Below are 21,499 nucleotides of genomic sequence, written 5' to 3'. Positions count from 1 at the left end.
ATTTATAAAAAGGCTATATTTTCTGTAAAATGTGGTTATGGAGAAATAATTTCCCTATTAGAAGTATTCACATTGTGAACAGATCCTTTTGGTAATCCTTGGAGTCATAGGATTGCATTTGACTTGAACAAAAGGGATTTTGAAAAATTATGTAGCAAATAAATTTTAATTGTTTTTTATTTTCTGTATAACCGATCAATTTGCTTTTTGCCTTTTTCCCATCACGTTTTCCATCATTACCTTATCCCACCCCATTAATTTTATATCTGTGTGTGTATGTCCTAACCCTCTATCTGCTGGGATTAATATAGGTGGCAGTGGGGGAGATTGTGAAGGTGACCAATGGGGAACATCTCCCAGCTGACCTCGTCATTCTGTCATCAAGGTCAGATTTGATTTAGGGAATAAAATACTGTAGCATTTTAAAGCAGCAGTGGGTCCTCAAAAGCAGCCCCAAAGTGGCTATTTGTAATTCTTCTTCAAATGTACTTCAATTCACATTGTGCACCGGATTCCTGTGTAAATTTTGATTACTGACAGAAACCATCGTGTTTGATAGGGACAGGGAAGGCAGAGTGTACAAAATATCAATTTGCTCCCTCTCTTCAATGCAATATAGCTTATTTACTGACTGATGAGTTGGTGTTGAAATTTGCCCTTACACTTCCTCCAGAGCTGCTGACTACAAAATTCTGAAGTGCACAAAGGCAAGCTGCTAATTCTTTCTATGCTTCATACTTCTGGAAAGTACCTGGCCTCTGTTTGACTCCCCATGGCAGCACAGTTGAGATTAAAACCTTGTCCTATAGAATCAGTTCTATAATATTGTACTGTGACACCATGGAGTTACAATACTCACTGTTATGGTCCCCAGTAATTTTATTGCACTAAGTAGTCAAAATAATTTATTCCCCTCCACTGACTGAGAATTGTTAAAAGAACAAAACGTAATGTGAATTTTATTAAATATTTCCATATATTCTGCATAAACATTTTCTTCTAATTATGAATAGTTCACAAATCATCCTTTTTGTCTATGATACTCAAAAATGGCTTAACTTTGTAACACCAAATTTGTATATAGCTGTATTCAATTACAGTTAAATGTCCAGAAAACCATGCATAAAGAAAGTAATGGATTAACTAATAGTGATACCTTAAAAAGGTCAACTTTAGCAGTGAAGTAATCTACGTTAAATGATGACTTGCAGAAAGTCCAGCTGCTTATGCTTATCCTTTAGAGCAAACTAAAGATTTTAAAGCTGTTTACATCTTATAGTTTAAAGGTGAAACAAAAGGTGCTTTTCTAAAAATGTAATTTCACTACGAATTGAGCTATATAAGGAGATACCCTGTTTAATAATTTTTTTGGTGGGTCTTATAAGCTCGCTGGAGGACCCACTGTACTTTTTTGAATGTTCTCTTTTGCATGTTCTTGAATTTTATAACTTCTTACGTTTTGTATTCTGTGACAAACTGCATGTTGCTCTGGCAAATATACTACAACAGTACTGCAACTGCACTTTATGGTGTAACTCACTAACCAGGAAGCTTGCTACACGGTTCTTATTTTCCTGACTTGTATCTGTTAACTGTTGTGTAGCTTCTCTGCTGCATTATCTGATGTGCTTTTATGAAATGTATTTCTAATTGTTTTATATATACTATTTTGCCTTTTGGATGATGCTTCCCCTGTCCCACTCCCTCCTGGTTAACAGGTACACAAAATCTTTTCTTGCACATGTAACACGCATGAGCTATTCCCTTCATTGCAGAATGCACAAGTTCCCAGGGCACATCTTTTTGAACAATCATGGAACTTATACTCAATGCTAATTGGGCTATCATGATTGGCTGAATTTAGTAATGAGAAAGTGTTTCTTTCCTCCTTCACCTTTCATATCAATGGAAGTAGTAACTGCAGGATAAAAGCAAAAAACTGTAGATGCTGGAAATCCAAACAAAAACAAAAATATCTGGAAAAACTCGGCAGGTCTGACAGCATCTGCGGAGAGGAACACAGTTAATGTTTCGAGTTCGTATGACACTTCAACAGAACTAAGGAAAAGTAGAAAAGAGGTAAAATATAAGCTGGTTTAAGGGAGGGGTGGGACAGGTAGAGCTGGATAGAGGGCCAGTGATAGGTGGAGATAACCAAAAGATGTCATAGACAAAAGGACAAAGGTGTTGAAGGTGGTGATATTATCTAAGGAATGTGATAATAGGTGACACTAAGGGTAGAAAGCAGGACGAGCAAGGTAAAGATAGCCCTAGTAAGGGTGGGGTGTGGGGAAGGGATCGAAAAAGGCTAAAAGGTAGAAATAAAACAATGGATGGAAATATATTTAAAAATAATGGAAATAGGTGGGAAAAGAAAAATATATATAATTTTTTGGAAAAAAGGGTGTCGGGATGGAGGAGAGAGTTCATGATCTAAAATTGTTGAATTCAATATTCAGTCCGGAAGGCTGTAAAGTGCCTAGTCGGAAGATGAGGTGCTGTTCCTCCAGTGAAGCTCAAAGTAAACTGGATGAACAGCACCTCATCTTCCGACTAGGCACTTTACAGCCTTCTGTACTGAATATTGAGTTCAACAATTTTAGATCATGAATTCTTTCCTCTATTCCCACCCCCTTTCCGATCCCCCTTTTTTCCCAATAATTTAAATATATTTTTCTTTTCTCACCTATTTCCATTATTTTTAAATGTATTTCCATCCATTGTTTTATCTCCGCCTTTTAGACTATTTTGATCCCTTCCCCCCACCCCACCTCCACTAGGGCTATCTTTGCTTGCTCGTCCTGCTTTCTACCTTTAATGTCACCTATTATCACATTCCTTAGATAATATCACCACCTTCAACACCTTTGTCCTTTTGTCTATGACATCTTTTGGTTATCTCCACCTATCACTGGCCCTCTATCCAGCTCTACCTGTCCCACCCCTCCCTTAAACCAGCTTATATTTTACCTCTTTTCTACGTTTCCTTAGTTCTGTTGAAGTGTCATACGGACTCGAAACATTAACCGTTTTCCTCTCCGCAGATGCTGTCAGACCTGCTGAGTTTTTCCAGGTTTTTTTGATTTTGTTTAGTAACTGCAGGATGTGTTTTAAGGAATTGGTGCAAACACTTTGTAGTGTTTGTTATCTGCAGATCAAAATTATTAAAATCATCTTTGGTCCGTTCAGCCAACTTTTGTATAACCATTACTCATTTTGTGCATAAAGGAAGTTCAAAATGAGATTTAAAATAAATGATCAAATATTTGACGACTTTATTCTGTTTGTGAATTAGATATCGGAGTTTATTACTCGTATAAATATAGCTGTGTATCTAAACTAATAAATGCTTGACTATTAGACTGCATAGTCAGACATTTGAGTGGTAATGTGACATGGGTGGAAACAGTTGAACCTTAATCTTTAAAATTGTGGTGATTAAAATTTTCCATTTTAATAAAATCCTATTATTCCAGAAAGTGAACCAGTGTTTAACCAAGTTCAGTTCATACATTTCTGAATGTTTCATTTTTCAAATTTTCAATATTGAATGTGTTATGATGCAAAAGGTTTACTGTAATGTTTACAAACAATTTTATAATGGCTAGCCATGAGTTTGGCGAAAAACTAAAGATGCATTTTTAATGGAAAATGCTGTAATGACACTAGGAAATGGTAATCAACTATTGTTCTTTTGGGGTTTAATTCCATCAGTGAATAATTGATTTGCACATTTTTCAAGTAATCATACATTAATTGTTGAAACTTGTCATTCTCTTTCATATCAGTGAACCACAGGCAATGTGCTACATTGAAACTTCTAATTTAGATGGCGAAACAAACCTTAAGATCCGACAGGTAAGATTTTCCTCCATATTAGTTTGCATTCAATGCATTTTAATAAAGATAAATATCTCATTTGGTTTGAACTAAACCTAGATGTGGGAAAGCCATTCCTTGGGCTGAGTTTGGTTTATTTTTGAGTAACTGAAATAACTAAAAACGTTTGAAAATGCTGGAAATACTCAGCTTTGGCAGCATCTGTGGTGAGAGAAACAGATTTAATGTTTCAGGTTGATGACTTTTCATCAGAACTGGAAAAAGTTGGGGATAAAAAAAAGTACAAACAAATAGAAAGGCAGGGAGATGGCAGAGGAGGGTAAAGAACAAAAGGTAAGGTCTACAATAGGGTGGAAGGCAAGAGAGATTAAATATCAAAAGAGCTTACCACCAATGTCCCAGACATCATCATCTCCATCTCTGGGTATATCCTGGCTCACTGACAGACCCACCAGAGGTGGTGCCACAGTGGGAGACAGTCAGGAGGGAGTGGGCCTAAGAGTCCACAACATTGACTCCAGACTCCATGAAGTCTCATGGCATCAGGTAAAACATAGCCAAGGAAATCTCCTGCTTACTAGCACATTATGTCTTCCGTCAGCTGAAGAAGTAGTGCTTCTGTGTTGAACACCAGTTGGAAAAAGCACTGTAGATGTCCAGGGCATAGAATGTACTCTGGGTGGAGGACATCAAGAGTGGCTTGGTAGCATCAGGACTGAGTCCTGAAGGACATATCTGCCAGACTGATCCTGCAGCAGGTTATGAGAGAACCAACAAGAGCAAAAACATACTTGACCTTGTCGTCCTCACACATGTACTTGTTGCAATGCATCTGTCCATGACAGTATTGGTAGGCATAACCACCCACAGTCTATGTGGAGATGAAGTGCCCTTTTCAGACTGAGGACATCATCCATATTTTGTGGCACTATCACAGTGTTAAAGAGAGAGATTCAGAACAGATTGAGCAGGTCCAAGCTGAGGCACTGTGAGCCATCACAGTAGCAGAATGAAGATCTAGCATATCCCTCACTCTACAATTACTATTAAGCCAGGGAACCAACACTGGTTCAATAAGGAGTGTTGGAGCATCACCAGGCACACTTAAAAACAAGTTGCCAACACAGCACTACACGCTAAATATTGGAAGCAGCAAGCTCCTAACAGAACTAAACGATCCCATAAGCAATCATGTCAAAGCTGTTCAGCTCTCCTTATCCATCCATGAATATTCATGGACATTTAAACAACTGACTGGAGGAGGAGGATCCACAAATATCCCCATCCTCAGTGATGCAAGTTGGTGCAAAAGAGAAGGCTGTAGCATTTGCAACCACTGCCAGCCAGAAGTGCCAAGTGGATGATCCATCTTGGCCTCCTCCTGAGGTCCCATCATCACATGCCAGTTTTCAGCCATTCTATTCTCTCCAAATGATATCAAGAAACAGCTGAAGATACTGGTTACTGCAAAGGCAATGGATCTTAACAATATACAAGCTGTAGTATTGAAGACCTGTGCTCCAGAACCAGCCATGCTCCTAGCCAAACTGTTCCAGTACAGCTACAACACTGGTATCTAACCAACAACATGGAAAGTGGCACATTCTGCTCAGGTGTGTCATGTCTACAAAAAGCTGATCAAATCCAATCTGGTCAATTACCACCCCATCAGTCTTGCCACCACCATGTAAAAGACATTTCCTTAAAGTGGTCAGTGAGCTAATAATTTGTGTGTGAGTAGCTCTCTTTTAGTTTGCAGGTGATTCAGTTTAAAAATAATCCAGCAGTTAAGCTTTATTCTTTAGGATAAAAAGATCCTTAAAGATGAGATTTCAAATCAGTCACTGAAATATCGTTGTGGGCCCGTTGCTTGAATTCCTCCTTTCTGAAGTTGAAGGGGTTGAAACTTGAGGTACGGGTTAGCAGCTGTGATTGTTTGTGAAGATGAAGAGTTGGAGTTTACTTTCATAGGTGGACTTGATACGTAGAGCAGTTGCTAGGAGAGGATTTAGGTTCCTTTCTTTGCTGGAAACTGTGGATACAGACTCTTTGAGGATTGCCACTTTCTTCTAGCAGGCCAAGGATTCTTGTTCTGAATGTTTTACTGAAACTCCCAGTGGCAGAGGGCAACACAACCCTCATGTTTTTCACAGTTGATTCAGCTGAGAACTGCAGGCTGGAACTGACTTCCTGAGGTCTTCTGAATTTTCTGCACACTGCCACACAAAATGGCTCCTTACAGTCTCCTTTTATATAGTTCCAAAGCACAAAGTTGGCCCTTATGTTAATTTTCAATAAGTCATTGTTTCAAAAAAGCAAGGAAGGTAATTACTTTGAGATTCTTTGAAGTCTTTTTCTGTCTCCTCTTCCCTTAGAAGCCAAAGGGTTTTCACACCTTTTAGAAGATTCAATGGACATTCCTGGTGGAGTCTTTGCATTTTAATCACTCTTTGTAGCCAGTTCTAGAGATTAGAAACAAAAACAGAATTACCTGGAAAAACTCAGCAGGTCATGAGGACTCGAAACGTCAACTCTTTTCTTCTCCGCCGATGCTGCCAGACCTGCTGAGTTTTTCCAGGTAATTCTGTTTTTGTTTTGGATTTCCAGCATCTGCAGTTTTTTTGTTTTTATCTAGACATTAGAGTCTGAAAAGGTTTGAAGACACAAAGGTGCCAGATTGCCTGTCTATACTTCCATTTTGAAAAGGCTTTTAAACTCAATTTAAAGGTTTGAAAACAGAAATGTACCTTTAAAACAGTCACCCTTAAAACCTGTAATATAATTACACGTTTGTGACAGTTTACCTCATTCATCTGCAAAGTGATGGAGGTGTCATCAACAATTTTATCAAGTGGCACTTACTCAGCAAAAATAGGCTCACTGATACTCTGTTTAGGTTTGGCCAGGGCCACTTAACTCCAGAACTTGATACAGCCTCGGTCCAAACATGGACCAGAGCTGAATTCCAGAGATGAAATCAGAATGACTGCCCTTGACATTAAGAGGAGTATTTGACCAAGTGTGGCATCAAGGAGGCCTGGCAAATGATAATTAGGGGGGAAAGCTCCACTGTTGGAGTCACACTAGCACAAAGGAAGATGGTTTTGGTTGTTGGGAGCTCAACGATCTCAGTCCTGGGACATCACTGCAGGTGTTCCTCAGGGTAGTGTCCTAGGCCCAACCATCTTCATTCAGCGGGGTGAAGAGGAATTGTACTTGAGGTGGTGTGAAATATTGGATCAGATAAACATGGTGAGGAATGAAATATTAAGGTATTTAGCATTTTCAGACCCAGATGAAATATATCCCTGGCTACTAAGGAAAGCAAAGGAAGAAATAGCAAAGGTTCTGATCATTATTTTCCAGTTCTTTCTGTCTAAAGGCTAAGGGAAAATTTTATTAAGATGTATGAAGTTATGAGCGGCCTAAATAAAGTGGATATAAAGGACCTATTTCCCTTAGCAGAGAGGCCAATAACCAAGGGGTGCAGATTTCAAGTAATTGGAAGGATTAAAGAGGAGTTCAGTACTATTTTTAGCCAAAGGGAGCTGGGGGCCTGGAACTTGCAGCCTGAAAGGATGGTAGAGGTATAAACCCTCATCACACTTGGATATGCTTGATGTGCCATAACCTATAAGACTAAAGACCAAGAGCTGGAAAGTGGGATCAGGCTGGATACCTCTCTTATGGTAGGCACAGATATGCCAAATGATGCCATAAATCTTTCCATGTTTCACTGTCTGTACATGAAGAATCAGCATAATGGGCAATCAGTTGTATGTTATAAAGCCATAGAAAGCCATAGAAAAGAAAACAGAGTATAATAGGATGTAGGAATATAATATTTCGCCTTGCGTTACACTAACGTACACTGAATTCAACCTAAATTTTTGATGGCTATGTTATGAGGGATTGTGAACAATCGATACTGCAAGTTTTATTTTTATACACTACCTGGACAAACATCCAGCTAACTTAAAACAAAAACAGAATTACCTGGAAAAACTCAGCAGGTCTGGCAGCATCAGCAGAGAAGAATAAAGTTGATGTTTCGAATCCTCATGACGCTTCAACAGAACTGAGTAAAAAAAGGAGAGGGGTGAAATATAAGCTGGTTTAACGTTGGGGGGGGGTGGTGGTTGTAAGGACAAGCAAGCAGTGATAGGAGCAGATAATCAAAAGATGTCACAGACAAAAGAACAAAGAGGTGTTGAAGGTGGTGATATTATCTAAAAGAATGTGCTAATTAAGAATGGATGGCAGGACGCGCAAGGTACAGCTCTAGTGGGGGTGGGGTGAAATAAGATTAACATTGGAAGCAAAATCTCCAATCTCCACCCCTCTATCGTTTTCACATGGTCCATCTCTGACACTTCCCTTCCTTGACCTCTCTGTCTCAATTTCTGGTGATAGACTGTCCACCAATATCCATTACAAGCCTACTGACTCGCACAGCTACCTCGACTACAGCTCCTCACACCCCGCTTCCTGTAAGGACTCCATCCCATTCCTTCAGTTCCTTCGCCTCCATCGCATCTGTTCTGATGATGCTACTTTCAAAAATAGCTCCTCTGACATGTCCTTCTTCTTCCTTAACCGAGGTTTTCCACCCACGGTGGTTGACAGGGCCCTCAACCGTGTCCAGCCCATCTCCCGTGCATCCGCCTTCCCCCTTATCCTCACTTATCGCCCCATCAGCCTCCGCATTCAAAGGATCATCCTCCGCCATTTCCATCAACTGCAGCATGATGCCACCACAAAACACGTCTTCCCTTCACCCCCCCGGCAGCATTCCATAGGGATCGTTCTCTCCGGGACACCCTGATCCACTCCTCCATCACCCTCTACTCCTCAATCCCTACCTATGGCACCTCCCCATGCATACGCAAAAGATGCAACAGCCCCTTCACTTCCTCTCTCCTCACCGTCCAAGGGCCCAAACACTCCTTTCAAGTGAAGCAATATTTCACTTGCATTTCCCCCAACTTAGTCTACTGCATTCGTTCCAATGCAGTCTCCTTTACATTGGAGAGACCAAGCGCAAACTGGGTGACCACTTTGCAGAACACTTTCGGTCTGTCCGCAAGAATGATCCAAACCTCCCTGTCGCTTGCCATTTTAACACTCCATCCTGCTCTCTTGCCCACATGTCTGTCCTTGGCTTGCTGCATTGTTCCAGTGAAGCTCAACGCAAACTGGAGGAACAGCGCCTCATCTTCCAACTAGCCACTTTACAGCCTTCTGGACTGAATATTGAATTCAACAACTTTAGATCTTGAACTCCCTCCTGCATCCCGACCCCCTTTCTGTTTCTTCCCCCTTCCTTTTGTTTTTTTCCAATAATTTATATAGATTTTTCTTTTCCCACCTATTTCCATTATTTTTAAATCTATACCTTCTATGCCCTGTTAATCTTATTTCACCCCATCCGCACTAGAGCTGTACCTTGCGTGTCCTGCCATCCATTCTTAATTAGCACATTATTTTAGATATTATCACCACCTTCAACACCTCCTTGTTCTGTGACATCTTTTGATTATCTGCTCCTATCACTGCTTGCTTGTCCCTACAACCACCACCCCCCCACCCCCTACCCCCCCCAACCTTAAACCAGCTTATATTTCGCCCCTCTCCTATTTTTACTCCGTTCTGTTGAAGGGTCATGAGGACTCGAAATGTTAACTTTGTTCTTCTCTGCCAATGCTGCCAGACCTGCTGAGTTTTTCCAGGTAATTCTGTTTTTGTTTTGGATTTCCAGCATCCGCAGTTTTTTGTTTTTATCCAGCTAACCTAACTGAGCCCACATTAAATTTAACTCCTCAAATTGAAAGATAATGGTAAACAATAATAAGATTTTAACTTAAAATAAAGTTGTTGATTTTATTTTTTTTCCTCTCTTAAGGGTCTACCTCAGACAGCAGAGATAAAAGATATTGATAGTTTAATGAATTTATCTGGCAAACTCGAGTGCGAGAGTCCCAACCGACATTTATATGATTTTGTTGGCAACATTCGATTTGATGGAAAGAGGTAAAGTAGGCTGAAGGAAAAGATGCATTAAAAATGATGGCAAACATTTTCTGCTCACAGAAATATATGCAAATTTAATTACTGCATTCAAATTCGGTACTTATGGAAGGAACAAATGTCACTTTTGTCGGTGTTCAATTCTTGAGGTGAGAAGTTAGTCGCATTTCCAAGCAACCAAGACTGTAACGTTTGGAGCATCCCCTGGAATTCTGCATTAATTGGTATTTGATTTAACATTGTTCCTCTCTTACAGTGGGACCTTATCTGCTTTCCCAATTAGCTTAACTTTCTTTGGAGTAACTTTATTGTGCATTCTGCTAGTTTGTCTTCATCTCCTTTTCTTGGTAAATAAAGCTGTTCCTTTTGTGTATCTTACACTTGGTTTCATTCCTATGCCTAAAGTATTGTTGTAAATAGTGCAGGATCTTTGACACACTTATGATACAATAAAATGCTAATGTTAAACTGCCAATGTGTATTTGTAGGTAGTCTCAGAGGTCCAAATGCCTAAGTCAGTAGCTGAAGGAGCCCCTGAGTAACTCATTCAGCTTGTGGGGTGGTAGCTCCTTCGATTCCATGTTGACTAGCTCCATTGCTGTCATGTTCTGTTTCATTTGAAGCTTTCCTCTGAACACCAGTACAGATACAAATACCTTTTTTTCTAAAAAAAAATATAGTATATTCATAAAATTTGTAAAATTACATCATAGTTCAAATTTGACATTACATGGTGTAATACAGATCAATTTCTTTCAATACAGAACATGAAGTGCCTCACGATACTTGCCATTACAGATTACATTTACAATGTACCTTTACATTTCATCTTGAGCATTCTCTGGTGCATACGACCTGAGGGATTTTACACCAGTTCCGATCCCTCTGTAAATAGCTTTCGGGATACAAATACTGCTGTGGGGCACTTCCTCTGCCTCAAATTGCAAACCTAATTTTGGACAATTTTTGCTAGCTGACAGAGACAGGTGATACTTTCATTGTGACTGATTTATTGGAAGTGCCACTGTAAAATAATTTCACAGAAAATTCTATTCCCCTAAGCCGTTTCTGCACATTTAAAGAACAAAATTGTATTTAAGATTCCTGTGTGGAGCCACTTAGGTGATCAATTTTTGCCGAGCCAGTGGTGATTGATTAATCAGTATCTGGTTGTAACTGTTGCTTCTGGTTTGTCAGGACGTACGACAATTATTTCACAGTTACACTGTAAGCAAAATGCCTCTTATTGGCTGAGGGAGCAAACAAGAAATATGCGGTGAACTAGTGGCTGAAGAGAGGCATCAGTTAAAGATGCACATCAACCTATCTCAAAATGTATTTCTTAAATGCGTGTTCTAGAATCATACTGTATAGAAGGAAGCCATTTAGGCCTTTGTACTTGTGCCAGCTTTTTGAAAGAGCTATTCAATTAGTCCCACTCCCCTGCTATCTCCCACAGTCCTACATTTCTTTTCATTTTTAAGAATATACCCAATTCCTTTTTGTGAGTTACTATCGAGTCTGCTTCCACCACCCTTTCAGGCAGTGCATTTCAGATCATAACTAGTTGTGTAAGTAGAAACATAATCTCTTCATAACCTCTCTGGTTTTGCAAATTATCTTAAATCTGTGTCCCTTGATTACCACCTACCTTGTCAGTAGAAGCAGTTTCTGCTTATTTACTGTTGAATTTTGAACACTTCTTAACTTTCTCTGCTACACGGGGAACAATTCCACCTTCTCTATGCTCCCCATATAACTGAGGCCTCTTGTCCCTGGTATAAATCTAGCTAATCTCCTCTCCAACATCTCTAAGGCCTTGACCTCTTTCCTAAACTGTGGTGCCCAGAACACTAGCTGAGGTCTAGCCATTAATGATTATCATCACTGGCTTGCTTTTGTACTGTATTTTATAAAGTCCAGGGCCTCATATATTTTTAAACAATCTTATCAACATGTCCTACCACCATTGAAGATTTATCTATGTGAGCCACCAGATCTTCCTGCACCCTGCTTTAAAGTTGCACCATTTGGTTTATATTTACTCACTTCTTCCTCCCTTCCAAAATGCATCCCCTCATATGTCACTAGTCTGTCTGTGTCCTTATTGTTTACTTAGTTTCCAAACTTTATGCCAATTGCAAACTTTGAAATTATACTCTGTATATCTAAGTCCAGGTATTGAAAAGAACATTGGTCCTATTACTGACACTGAGAGTGCCATTGTTTATTTGAGTATCAGCTGTGGCTCATTTGTTGCGCACTTTCCTATGAGTCAGGATAGTGGATTCAAGTCACACTAGAGATTTGAGCATGTAATCCAGGCTGACACTTAAATGCAGTACAACACTGTCAGAAATGCAGTCTTTCAGTTTAGAACTTAAACCAAGGTCCTGTCTACATGTAAAAGATCTCATGGCACTATTTGAAGAAGAGCAGGGGAGTCTCCCTGAGGTCCTCACTGAAATATATTCTTCAGTCCACATCACTTAAACAGACTATCCAGTCATTTATCACATTGCTGTTTGTAGGACCTTGCTGCTTGCAATTCTGCTGCCACATTTCCTACATTACTTTGCAGTATAGATACTTGTATTTTCTTGGCTATAAAGTGCTTTGGGAGGTCCTGAGGTTGTCAAAGATACTGTACAGTTGGAAGTTATGTCTGTTTTTCAGACTGGAAAGAAGCAAATAAACAACCATTCACTAATACTGTTTTCTGTCCCTTGGCTAATTTTGTACCACTGCCACTGACCCTTTATTCCCATAGCTTTCAATTTTGCTAATAAATTTATTGTGGCACTTTATAGACTTTCAAAAAGCATTTGATATATACACCAACTGCACTGCCCTCGTAAACCTCCATTATTTCATCAAAGAACGCAATCAAATTTGTCAGATAGGCATTAGCTTCAAGAAATCCAGCAAAGTGATCATTAATTTTGTCCCAGGATACCATCTCCACAAGTTTGCCCACCTCTGAAGTTTGGATGACAAGCTTGCAGTTACTGGGCTTATCCTGCTTCCCTTTTTTGAACAGAGGTGTAACATTTAATCATTCAGCCCTCTGACACCGCATCCATAATTTAATGAGGATTAAAATATTGTGGCCAGACCCTCTGCTATTTCCCCATTTGCTTTCCTAGGATGTATCCCATTTGGACCAAGTGACTTTTCTATTTTGAGCACTGCCGACCTTTTGGGCATCACCTCTTTAATTGTTTTTATGATGCATCTCCTTTATTGTGGCTGTGGTAGCATTCTTTCTTTTTATGAAGACAGATGAACAGATACTCATTGCTTCAACCATGCCCTCTGCCTGCACAAGATTTTATTTTAAATCCCTAAACAGTCCAACCTTCCTTCAGCCCACTTTTTTATTCATTCTTGGGATGTGGGCATTGTTGACAAGGCAAGCATTTATTGCCTATCCCTAATTTCCCTTGAGCGCGGTGATAGTGAGCTGCCTACAACTGAATGGTTTGTTAGGCTATTTCAGAGGACAGCTGGCCAACTACATTGCTGTGGGTCTGGAGTTACATGTGGGCCATACTGGGTAAGGATGGCAGATTTCCTCTCCTAAAGGACATTAGTGAACCAAATGGGTTTTTACAACAATCTAATAATCTCAATAATCATGAAGCTAACATTTTATTTCAGATTTATTCATTAATTGAATTTAAATTCCCACAACTGCTGTAGTGGGTTGTTCCTCCTATCTTTTCAGTTCTCCTCCAGGCACTCTGTATTCTGCTCGATGCTCTGCTGTATTATAAACATTTACATAAGCCGCTGCCTTCTGTTTTGTTTTAAACTCTATGTCTTCAGTCATGTAGGGAGTTCTAGATTTGAATACCTTTTTCCCCCCTCTTCATGTGAAAGTATTTGCTTTGTGCTTGATCTAACTCATCTTTGAAGGTACCTCATTGCTCATTTACTGTTTAATTTGCTAATCTTCAATTCCAGTCCTCTCAGGCCATTCGACTCACTGAAATTAGCTCTCTTTCAGATGAGCATTTTCACATTTGATTATCCCTTGTTCATTTCCATAACTGCTCTAAACCTAATGATATTATGTTCACTGTTTCATTGGGACAGCATTTGGGAAACATTCTCCAGAATTAAATCCAGCAATGCTCCATTGCTTGTTGGGCTGGAAATATAATGATCAAAGTAAGTTTTCCTGAATACATTTCAGGCATTTCCCATCACCCCCCCTCCACTTCTTTCACTTTGCACTGCTTTTTCCCTTCTATGTTAGTATCCAATTATTAGCACTGTATTGCTTTTACATATTTCTGAAATTTGCTTGCAAGTAATTAACTTTAATTTGAAATTCAGTAGACTTTGATACTTAATATGAAGGAGAATTAAAGTAAGCACACATATGTAGTAATATGAATAACATTGAGCACAGTGGGTATTTTATGACCTGCAAATATTGCAGTCAATTTTTTGATTCAGATGTTGCAGAATTATTGCAAGTAATGAAAGTTTGGTTTCCCAGTATTAATAGATTTGCCACTAGGCAATAACACTTACATTTTGTTGCATTTTTTGTTGGGATACAAAAAACTCAACAGATGTTTTTGAAGTTAGCACATTAGTTTTATTTGTATTAAATGATGTGAACTTTTTTTTCCAGAATGAACCCAACTGGAATTTTAACCTAAGTATAATAGAAATGCTTCAGGCAATTTTGTTCAATAAAGGAAGTAATCATTGTTCTAAATTTTGTTATTTGATTATTTATGTTTCTGTAAATAAAATAAGTCTCAGCTGAGATTCTCAATTTTAATTAATCTCTTTTGTAGCACTTTTCCCCTGGGCCAAGATCAAATTCTTTTGCGAGGTGCTCAATTAAGAAACACCCAATGGGTTCATGGAATAGTGGTTTATACAGGACATGACACAAAGCTCATGCAGGTATGTTTGAACGGTATTTTGCTGAAAATGTATTTTGTGAATTTAGGTTTGAATTATAAGTTTTCTATTTGATGTCTGATGGGGAAGAAGGAGGGAGTGATCAATGGATGAAGATATTCTCTTTTCTGGAATCTCTTTATGGTGTAGGTACACAATATCTATTCTGAAAAAGATGGATCAGGCACCTGTTGTCTGGCAATGTTACTGTATAATGCTGCCAAGAGAGATGCGAGGACACGGGGGAGGGGGAGGATATAGAGAGACTGGCTCTACCATTATTTTTCTTCTTGCTTCCATGTGAGAAAGTATTTTGGGCTCCACTTAACACCTCCCCAGGACAGCAATACTGTGATGGATCTTTTAGAGAATTGCAGTGCGTTACCATTTAATTATTCAAGGGAGTTTGAATGTCTTTGTCACTCTAAGTTTAATCTCTTTTTTGTAGAATTCTTATTTGGGAGTAATAGGTTTTGTGGTTATAAGCCCATTTCACAGGTTTTATCAAAGTTTCAATAGTGTACTAATGGAAGTTAAATCTATAATGATAATTGGAAATTGATTAATGGCAGTTGGAGATTGAAGGGAGGAATGGAGAATTGTCCAGCATAACTTCTTGAAACAATACAGCCCTAAAATTTGAAATGACAGGATTTTAGGATGGCCATGTTCAAGAAAAAATGTTGAAGGCTTTCCCAGCTTCTGACATTCCATCTTTTTTTTAAATCTGCCATTTCAATAACTTATTCAATAAATCAAACTGTTTTAAATAAAGAATAGAAAATAATATAAATTCACAAGTCACGCAGCATCTGTGAAGAGAGCAGCAAAATTAACGTTTCAGGTTGAAAATCAAATCATTTGATTAACCCTAGTTATTATTTCGGTTTAACATTCTTTATCGTAATGGCTTGGAGATCAACTTGTAAATTAATTTATGTCTCCAGCACGTTACAAAATCAGTGGTTATGTATCAGTGGTTCAGGAAGGCTGCTCGCTACCACCTTCACAAGGGGAATTATTAATAGGCAACAAATGTTAGCCTTGATGGGGATGTTTATATCCCATGAAGGAATAAAAAAAAAACCCTGTAAAAATGTAGAGTAATTTCTGTCTGTGCTTTTTTTTGTATGTAAATATGAAAATATATGGTGATGCTTAAACTGCACTATCTTTCTAGAACAAAACTACATTCCTGTGAAGATCCGGTTTTTTTTGCTTGTTGTAACATGTCATAATACCTGTTGATGAAGCTTTATCTTTGTAATTCTGAACATAAAAGCATACAGTGATGTTGAAGTATTACAAATAATTATAAAAGATTACCCCACTATGATACTCAGACATTTATAATAATATGATGGCAGACAGGTTTTAGATTGATGCCTTTCTGTGTATTACCAACCCTAAAGAGATGATAGCAGTGTGCAACTTATGTGCAGCTTCCACCTTATTGATTGCAGCCAAAAAAATTAGTTTTAACTATTATTGTAGTGTACATGGAACAAAACTGTAAAATATTGCTACTCCTAGGTGCTGCCTGTCACTGAAAAAATTACCTTTAGAATTGAGGCTTTACAACTTTGTAATACATTTAGCATCATTAGTGTTAAGCCCCTATGTTGGAGAAAATTGAAGGACGGAATGGAAAATATTCAGCATAATTTCTTGAAATGTTGCAGCCCTAAATTTTAAAATGGCAGGATTTTAGGGAAGGTCATATTCAAGAAAAAATATTGAAAACATTCATAGCTTCTGCCATTCCATCCTTTTTTAAATCTACCATTTCAATGATTTATTAGGAAATTGTTTGCATAGTTAAGAGCAGAAATGTGTGCTGTAGCTTGATCTGTCAGTTTTAATGGTAAGAATCTACAGCTTGGGAATACTATCTGCTTTGACAATTCACCACTTTCATTGTCAGCAGAGTGATCTACAGTAGGGTGGCAATCTACAGGTATCTCATACATTGAGTCAACTACATGTTCAATTCACCAATTTAATCATGCATATAAATGATCCACTGGAAAATAGTGATCATAATACCAGATTAAATTTGAAAGTGACATACCTCAATCACGAACAAGAATCTTAAAGCTTAAACAAAGCTAATTATATAGGTATGAGGGGATGACTGGCTAGGACAAATTGGGTAAATAGACTAAAAGGTATGGCTGTAAATGAACAGTGGAAAACATTTAAAGAAACAATTCAAAGTGTCCAACAAAAATACATTCCATTGGAAAGACAAAAACTCAGCAAAAAAGACCCATCCGTGGCTCACTCAGGAAGTTAGGGCTAGTATTAGATTAAAAGAAAAGGCTTAAAATATTGCAAAAAACAGTAACAAGTCTTGAGGATTGTGAATGTTTTAGAAACCATCAAAGGGCAATGAAAAAGTTGATAAGGGGAAAAAAATAGAATGAGTAAACTATCCACTAATATAAAAACAGATTATAAGAGTTTTTTATAAGTATATAAAAAGTTAGAGTAAAGTAAACATTAGTCCATTAGAATCAGAGACCGGAGAAATTATCATGGGGAATGAGGAAATGGCAGAGGTGGTGAACAAATATTTTGTATCTCTCTTCACAATAGAAGACACAAGTTTCATTCCAGGGGTAGATGGTAAACTAGGGGCTAAAAGTGGGTAATATAATATAAACAGAGAAGTAGTATTGGAGAAACCTGAGGGACTAAAATGCAACAAATTCCCATGGCCTGGTGGTCTACACCTCGGATTCTAAAGGAGATTGTTGATGACCTAGCTATAATTTTCCGAAATTGCTTAGATTCAGGAATGGTCCCATTAGATTAGAAGTTGGCAAATCTTACACCACTTTTCAAGAGAGGAGGGAGAGAGAGAGAGAGAGAACAGTGAACTACAGGCCAGTTAGCTTAACATTAGTTGTTGGGAAAATGCTGGAATCTATTATTAAGGAAATCTTAACAATGCACTTGGAAATCACAGTATGATTAGAACAAGTCAAGATAGTTTTACTGAAGGGAAATCTTATGACAAACTTATTGGAGTTTTTTGAGGATGTAACTAGTAAAGTAGATAACGGGGAACCAGTAGATGTAGCATACCTGGATTTCCAAAAGGAATTTGATAATGTGCCACCCAAAAGGTTAATAGGCAAGATAATTGTACATGGAGTTGGAGGTAATATATTTGCATGGATAGAGGATTGGTTAATAGACAGGAAGCAGAGGGTGGACATAAATGGGTCACTTTCAAGTTGGAATGCAATAATATTGGCATGCTGCAGGGATCAGTGGTGGGGGGGTGGTGTGGGGGGCCTCACCTATTTATAATCTATATTAATGAGTTAGATGAAGAGACAGAGAATAATGCATCTAAGTTTGCTGATAATACAGATCTAGGTGGATAGAAAAGTGCAGAGAGGCTACAAAGAGATTTAGACAGGTTAAGTGAGTGGGCAAAAAAAAAGCAGATGGGTTATAATGTTGGGAAGTGTGAAGTTATTCACTTTGGTCGAAAGAATAGAAAAGCTGAATAATTTTTAAAAGGTGAGAAACTTTTCAAGTGCTGATGCCTAAAGAGACTTGGGTGTGCCCATACAAAGAATGCAAAAAGTTAGCATGCAGGTACAGCAAGCAATTAGGAGGGCAAATGATATGTTGGCCTTTATTACAAGGGGATCGGAGTGCAGGAATAAAGAAGTCTTACTAGAGTTGTATAGGGTTTTGATAAGACCATATCTGGAGAATTGTCTGCAGTTTTGGTCTCCATATTTAAGAAAATATATACTTGCATTGGAGGCAGTACAGCGAAGATTCACAAAATTGGTCCTGTGATAGGCTGAATAAATTGCGCTTATATTCTTGAGTTGAGAAGAATGAAGGACGATCTCATTGAAATCTGCAAGGTCCTGAAGCGGCTTGATAGAGTAAACTCTGAGATTGTTTTTTCTAATCAGGGAATCAAAAAAGCAGGGGCTCAGGTTAAGGGGCCGATTATTTTGGACTGAGATGAGAAATTATCCCTCTCGAACGGTTTTGAAATTTTGGAATTCTCTGCCTCAGAAATTTGTAGATGCTTCGTTGTTGAATACATTTAAGGCTGGGTTAGACAGATATTTGGTGTCTCAGGGAATCAAGGGATATGGGGAATGGGCAGGAAAGTGGAGTTGAAGTCCAAGATCAGCCATGATTGTATTTAATGGTGGTTCGGGCTTGATGGGCTATATGGTCTATTCCTCCCACACTTCTTGTATTCATGTATTAGTCAAGTTACATTTTGAAAATGCTGTGTTTAAGGATTTCGATTCAGGTAAAATCTTGTTCCAGGTTTCGGCCTCGGCACTATTTGAGCTTTTGTGTATCATGTTAGCCGATCAGAATGCTGAAAATGTTCAACTGAATGTTGTAAAGTTGCTGGTATTTAATTATGCACATTGTTCCTTTATACTCCCCCTTTATATTATTATTCGAGGGCTGAGGAAAAATGTACATTGTACACAAACTGGAAACTCCACCCCAATCCGTGAAATGTACACAAATTGCAGCCAAAATTGTGTCGGTTTTGAAACATTTTTGTTTCTCAAGTTTCTGTGTGAACTCATTTGCATGTCACAAAATCCGCCATGAACTAGGGCAATCAACCAGTGATTTAAAATATATTTTTATAAAAATAGAATTGCTTTAAAAAAAATCCTTGCTATATTTAAGACTTGTAGTTAAGTTCAGGTTGATTAAAACAGCTGAAAGCGGGTTTATAAAAACAAGCATCACAGTGCTAATCCATTACTCTGAATAACCAGAATCCAAGACATGAGTGCATGAATCGAGGCTGATCCTCCAGTGCAGCACTGAGGGAGTACTATACTGCTAGAGGTGCCATATTTTGGTTGTGGTGTTAAACCATGGCCCCACCCTCTCAGGCAGATGTAAAATGTCTCATGGCATTCTTTTAAAGATGAACAGGGAAGTTATCCCTGTTTTTCTGGCCAATATTTACCCCTTACCAACAGGACAAAACAAAAGACCTGGTTATTATCACATTGCTGTTTGTGGAGCTTGCTGCATGCAAATTCGCTGACACATTTTCTACACTACAACAGTAACTACATCTCAGAGCACTCCATTGGCTCCAAAACGCTTTGAGACATAGTCGTTATGAAAGACGTTATTTAAATGCAAGATTTTCTTTAAACCAGTTTCTGAATAACAGAAAAATTGCATATTGTTGTGCACTTGTCAGTTTCTTCAATTAAAATACATGTTCAGAAAGTTTTATAACACTGTCATACCCTTATATCCAAAAGATCGGGTTAATTTTGGGATCTCCTCAAAGGCTTGTAAACAGCACAATTAGCAGCAACTCCTGATGGTGATTAATTTATCCTTGGAGTGTGTGCTAGCTTTGTGGGTGGGGTCTGCTTCCAGTTCAACATTTTTTAAACTAGCACAAAAGATCATGGAAATTTGAGCTGTGCTCAACATAATTTGTATTTAAAATTCTAATTTTTTTTTGCACCAACTTTGCAATTTTTGGGAGAATTGAACTGAATATACCAGCTCAACTGAGCAGACTCCAGGCCATACAAATTATGGTCAAATTTGATATCTAGGCTAGATTTAAAAGATGAAATTAAACAAAAGCTCTCGTAAAGAGAGGATGTCTGTGTGCATTCTGCTTGGCTTGTGCATGAACTAATGGAGCTTTATGATATGTTCTGAACTTAAGTTTCATAATAACTGTAACCCTTACTGGTATGCAGAAAGCAAGAAGTTTCTATTTGTAATTTCATGTGAATTATTTTGCAGAATACGACACAAGCTCCACTGAAATTATCAAATGTGGAACGAATCACAAATGTGCAAATTCTCTTATTATTTGGTGTTCTTCTCTTCATATCTTTGGTGTGTGCCATTGGTTCAACAATTTGGACTAGCAGGCATGCTACAGCAGACTGGTACCTCAATTCCAGTGGTAAGAATCTAAAGAAACATACAAAAACTGGCTACTTTGGCTCTTTCTAACTTGATTGTAATATATATTAGACACTGTAAGTGTACTTTACTGGTGTCTATGTTGAGTCTGTTATTTTTGGACTTCTCAAAGTTAGCACTTTACTGATTAGGGTAAATATGAGTTGTAATTGTCTTTATCTGTGGTGGATGTGGAATTTCTTAATCAACTGTTTATTATTTTTTGATAGCGTTTCTTTGATGACCACTGCATTGGTTAATTATCTTGTGTGAATATCTTCACATACCTTTATGGGAAGCATGGTGTACCTTTGTCGCAAAACCATAAGACTAAGGTTGCATTTACAGTACCACTGTAGCATCATTCTGATGTTGTTTCATTGTCACACCAGTGCTAAACATGAGTGGTGTAAATCAATTGTGAATAACATTGAAAAGAAGAGAATGAAGACTTCTCCATTTGTAGGGCATCTCATTCTGCTTCATTCCAGTGTCGAATTGGGTTCAGACTCTGGGTACAGGCTACTTTTACACTATTGCTTCAGCATTGATGTACAGCAAAACTACTACTCTTCAGCACCACATTCTCAATGAAGCACCCATGTGAAGTTAAACCAAATGTGTCACTCAAAAAAAAAATGAAGTGATTTCACTATCCAACTGAAAAATTCAAGTAAACAACATTAACCAGTGAACCCTTAAAATTAGGTTCCTGCTTTTTAAATCATCCGAAAATATCCTTGCTTCTTCA

General features: G+C 38.2%; 1 protein-coding gene across 4 annotated transcripts in view; it reads left to right on the top strand.

Annotated features, from left to right (window-relative positions):
- Positions 1-21,499, top strand: part of atp8a1 (ATPase phospholipid transporting 8A1) — a 474,917-nt gene that overhangs the window by 140,811 nt on the left and 312,607 nt on the right. For 3 of the 4 annotated variants that reach the window (XM_041186517.1, XM_041186510.1, XM_041186527.1), the window contains 4 exons: positions 3,789-3,858; positions 9,743-9,870; positions 14,682-14,793; positions 20,584-20,749. In XM_041186517.1, coding sequence (XP_041042451.1) covers positions 3,789-3,858; positions 9,743-9,870; positions 14,682-14,793; positions 20,584-20,749 — 476 coding nt within the window. Of the gene's footprint in view, positions 1-311; positions 386-3,788; positions 3,859-9,742; positions 9,871-14,681; positions 14,794-20,583; positions 20,750-21,499 lie in introns of all 4 variants that reach the window. The other variant, XM_041186502.1, reaches the window with a different exon arrangement.

Source organism: Carcharodon carcharias, chromosome 1 (genome assembly GCF_017639515.1).
Source record: "Carcharodon carcharias isolate sCarCar2 chromosome 1, sCarCar2.pri, whole genome shotgun sequence".
Lineage (NCBI taxonomy): Eukaryota > Metazoa > Chordata > Chondrichthyes > Lamniformes > Lamnidae > Carcharodon > Carcharodon carcharias.
The sequence above is the reverse complement of the archived record's forward strand: the minus strand, read 5'-3'. Positions and strand labels throughout refer to the sequence as shown.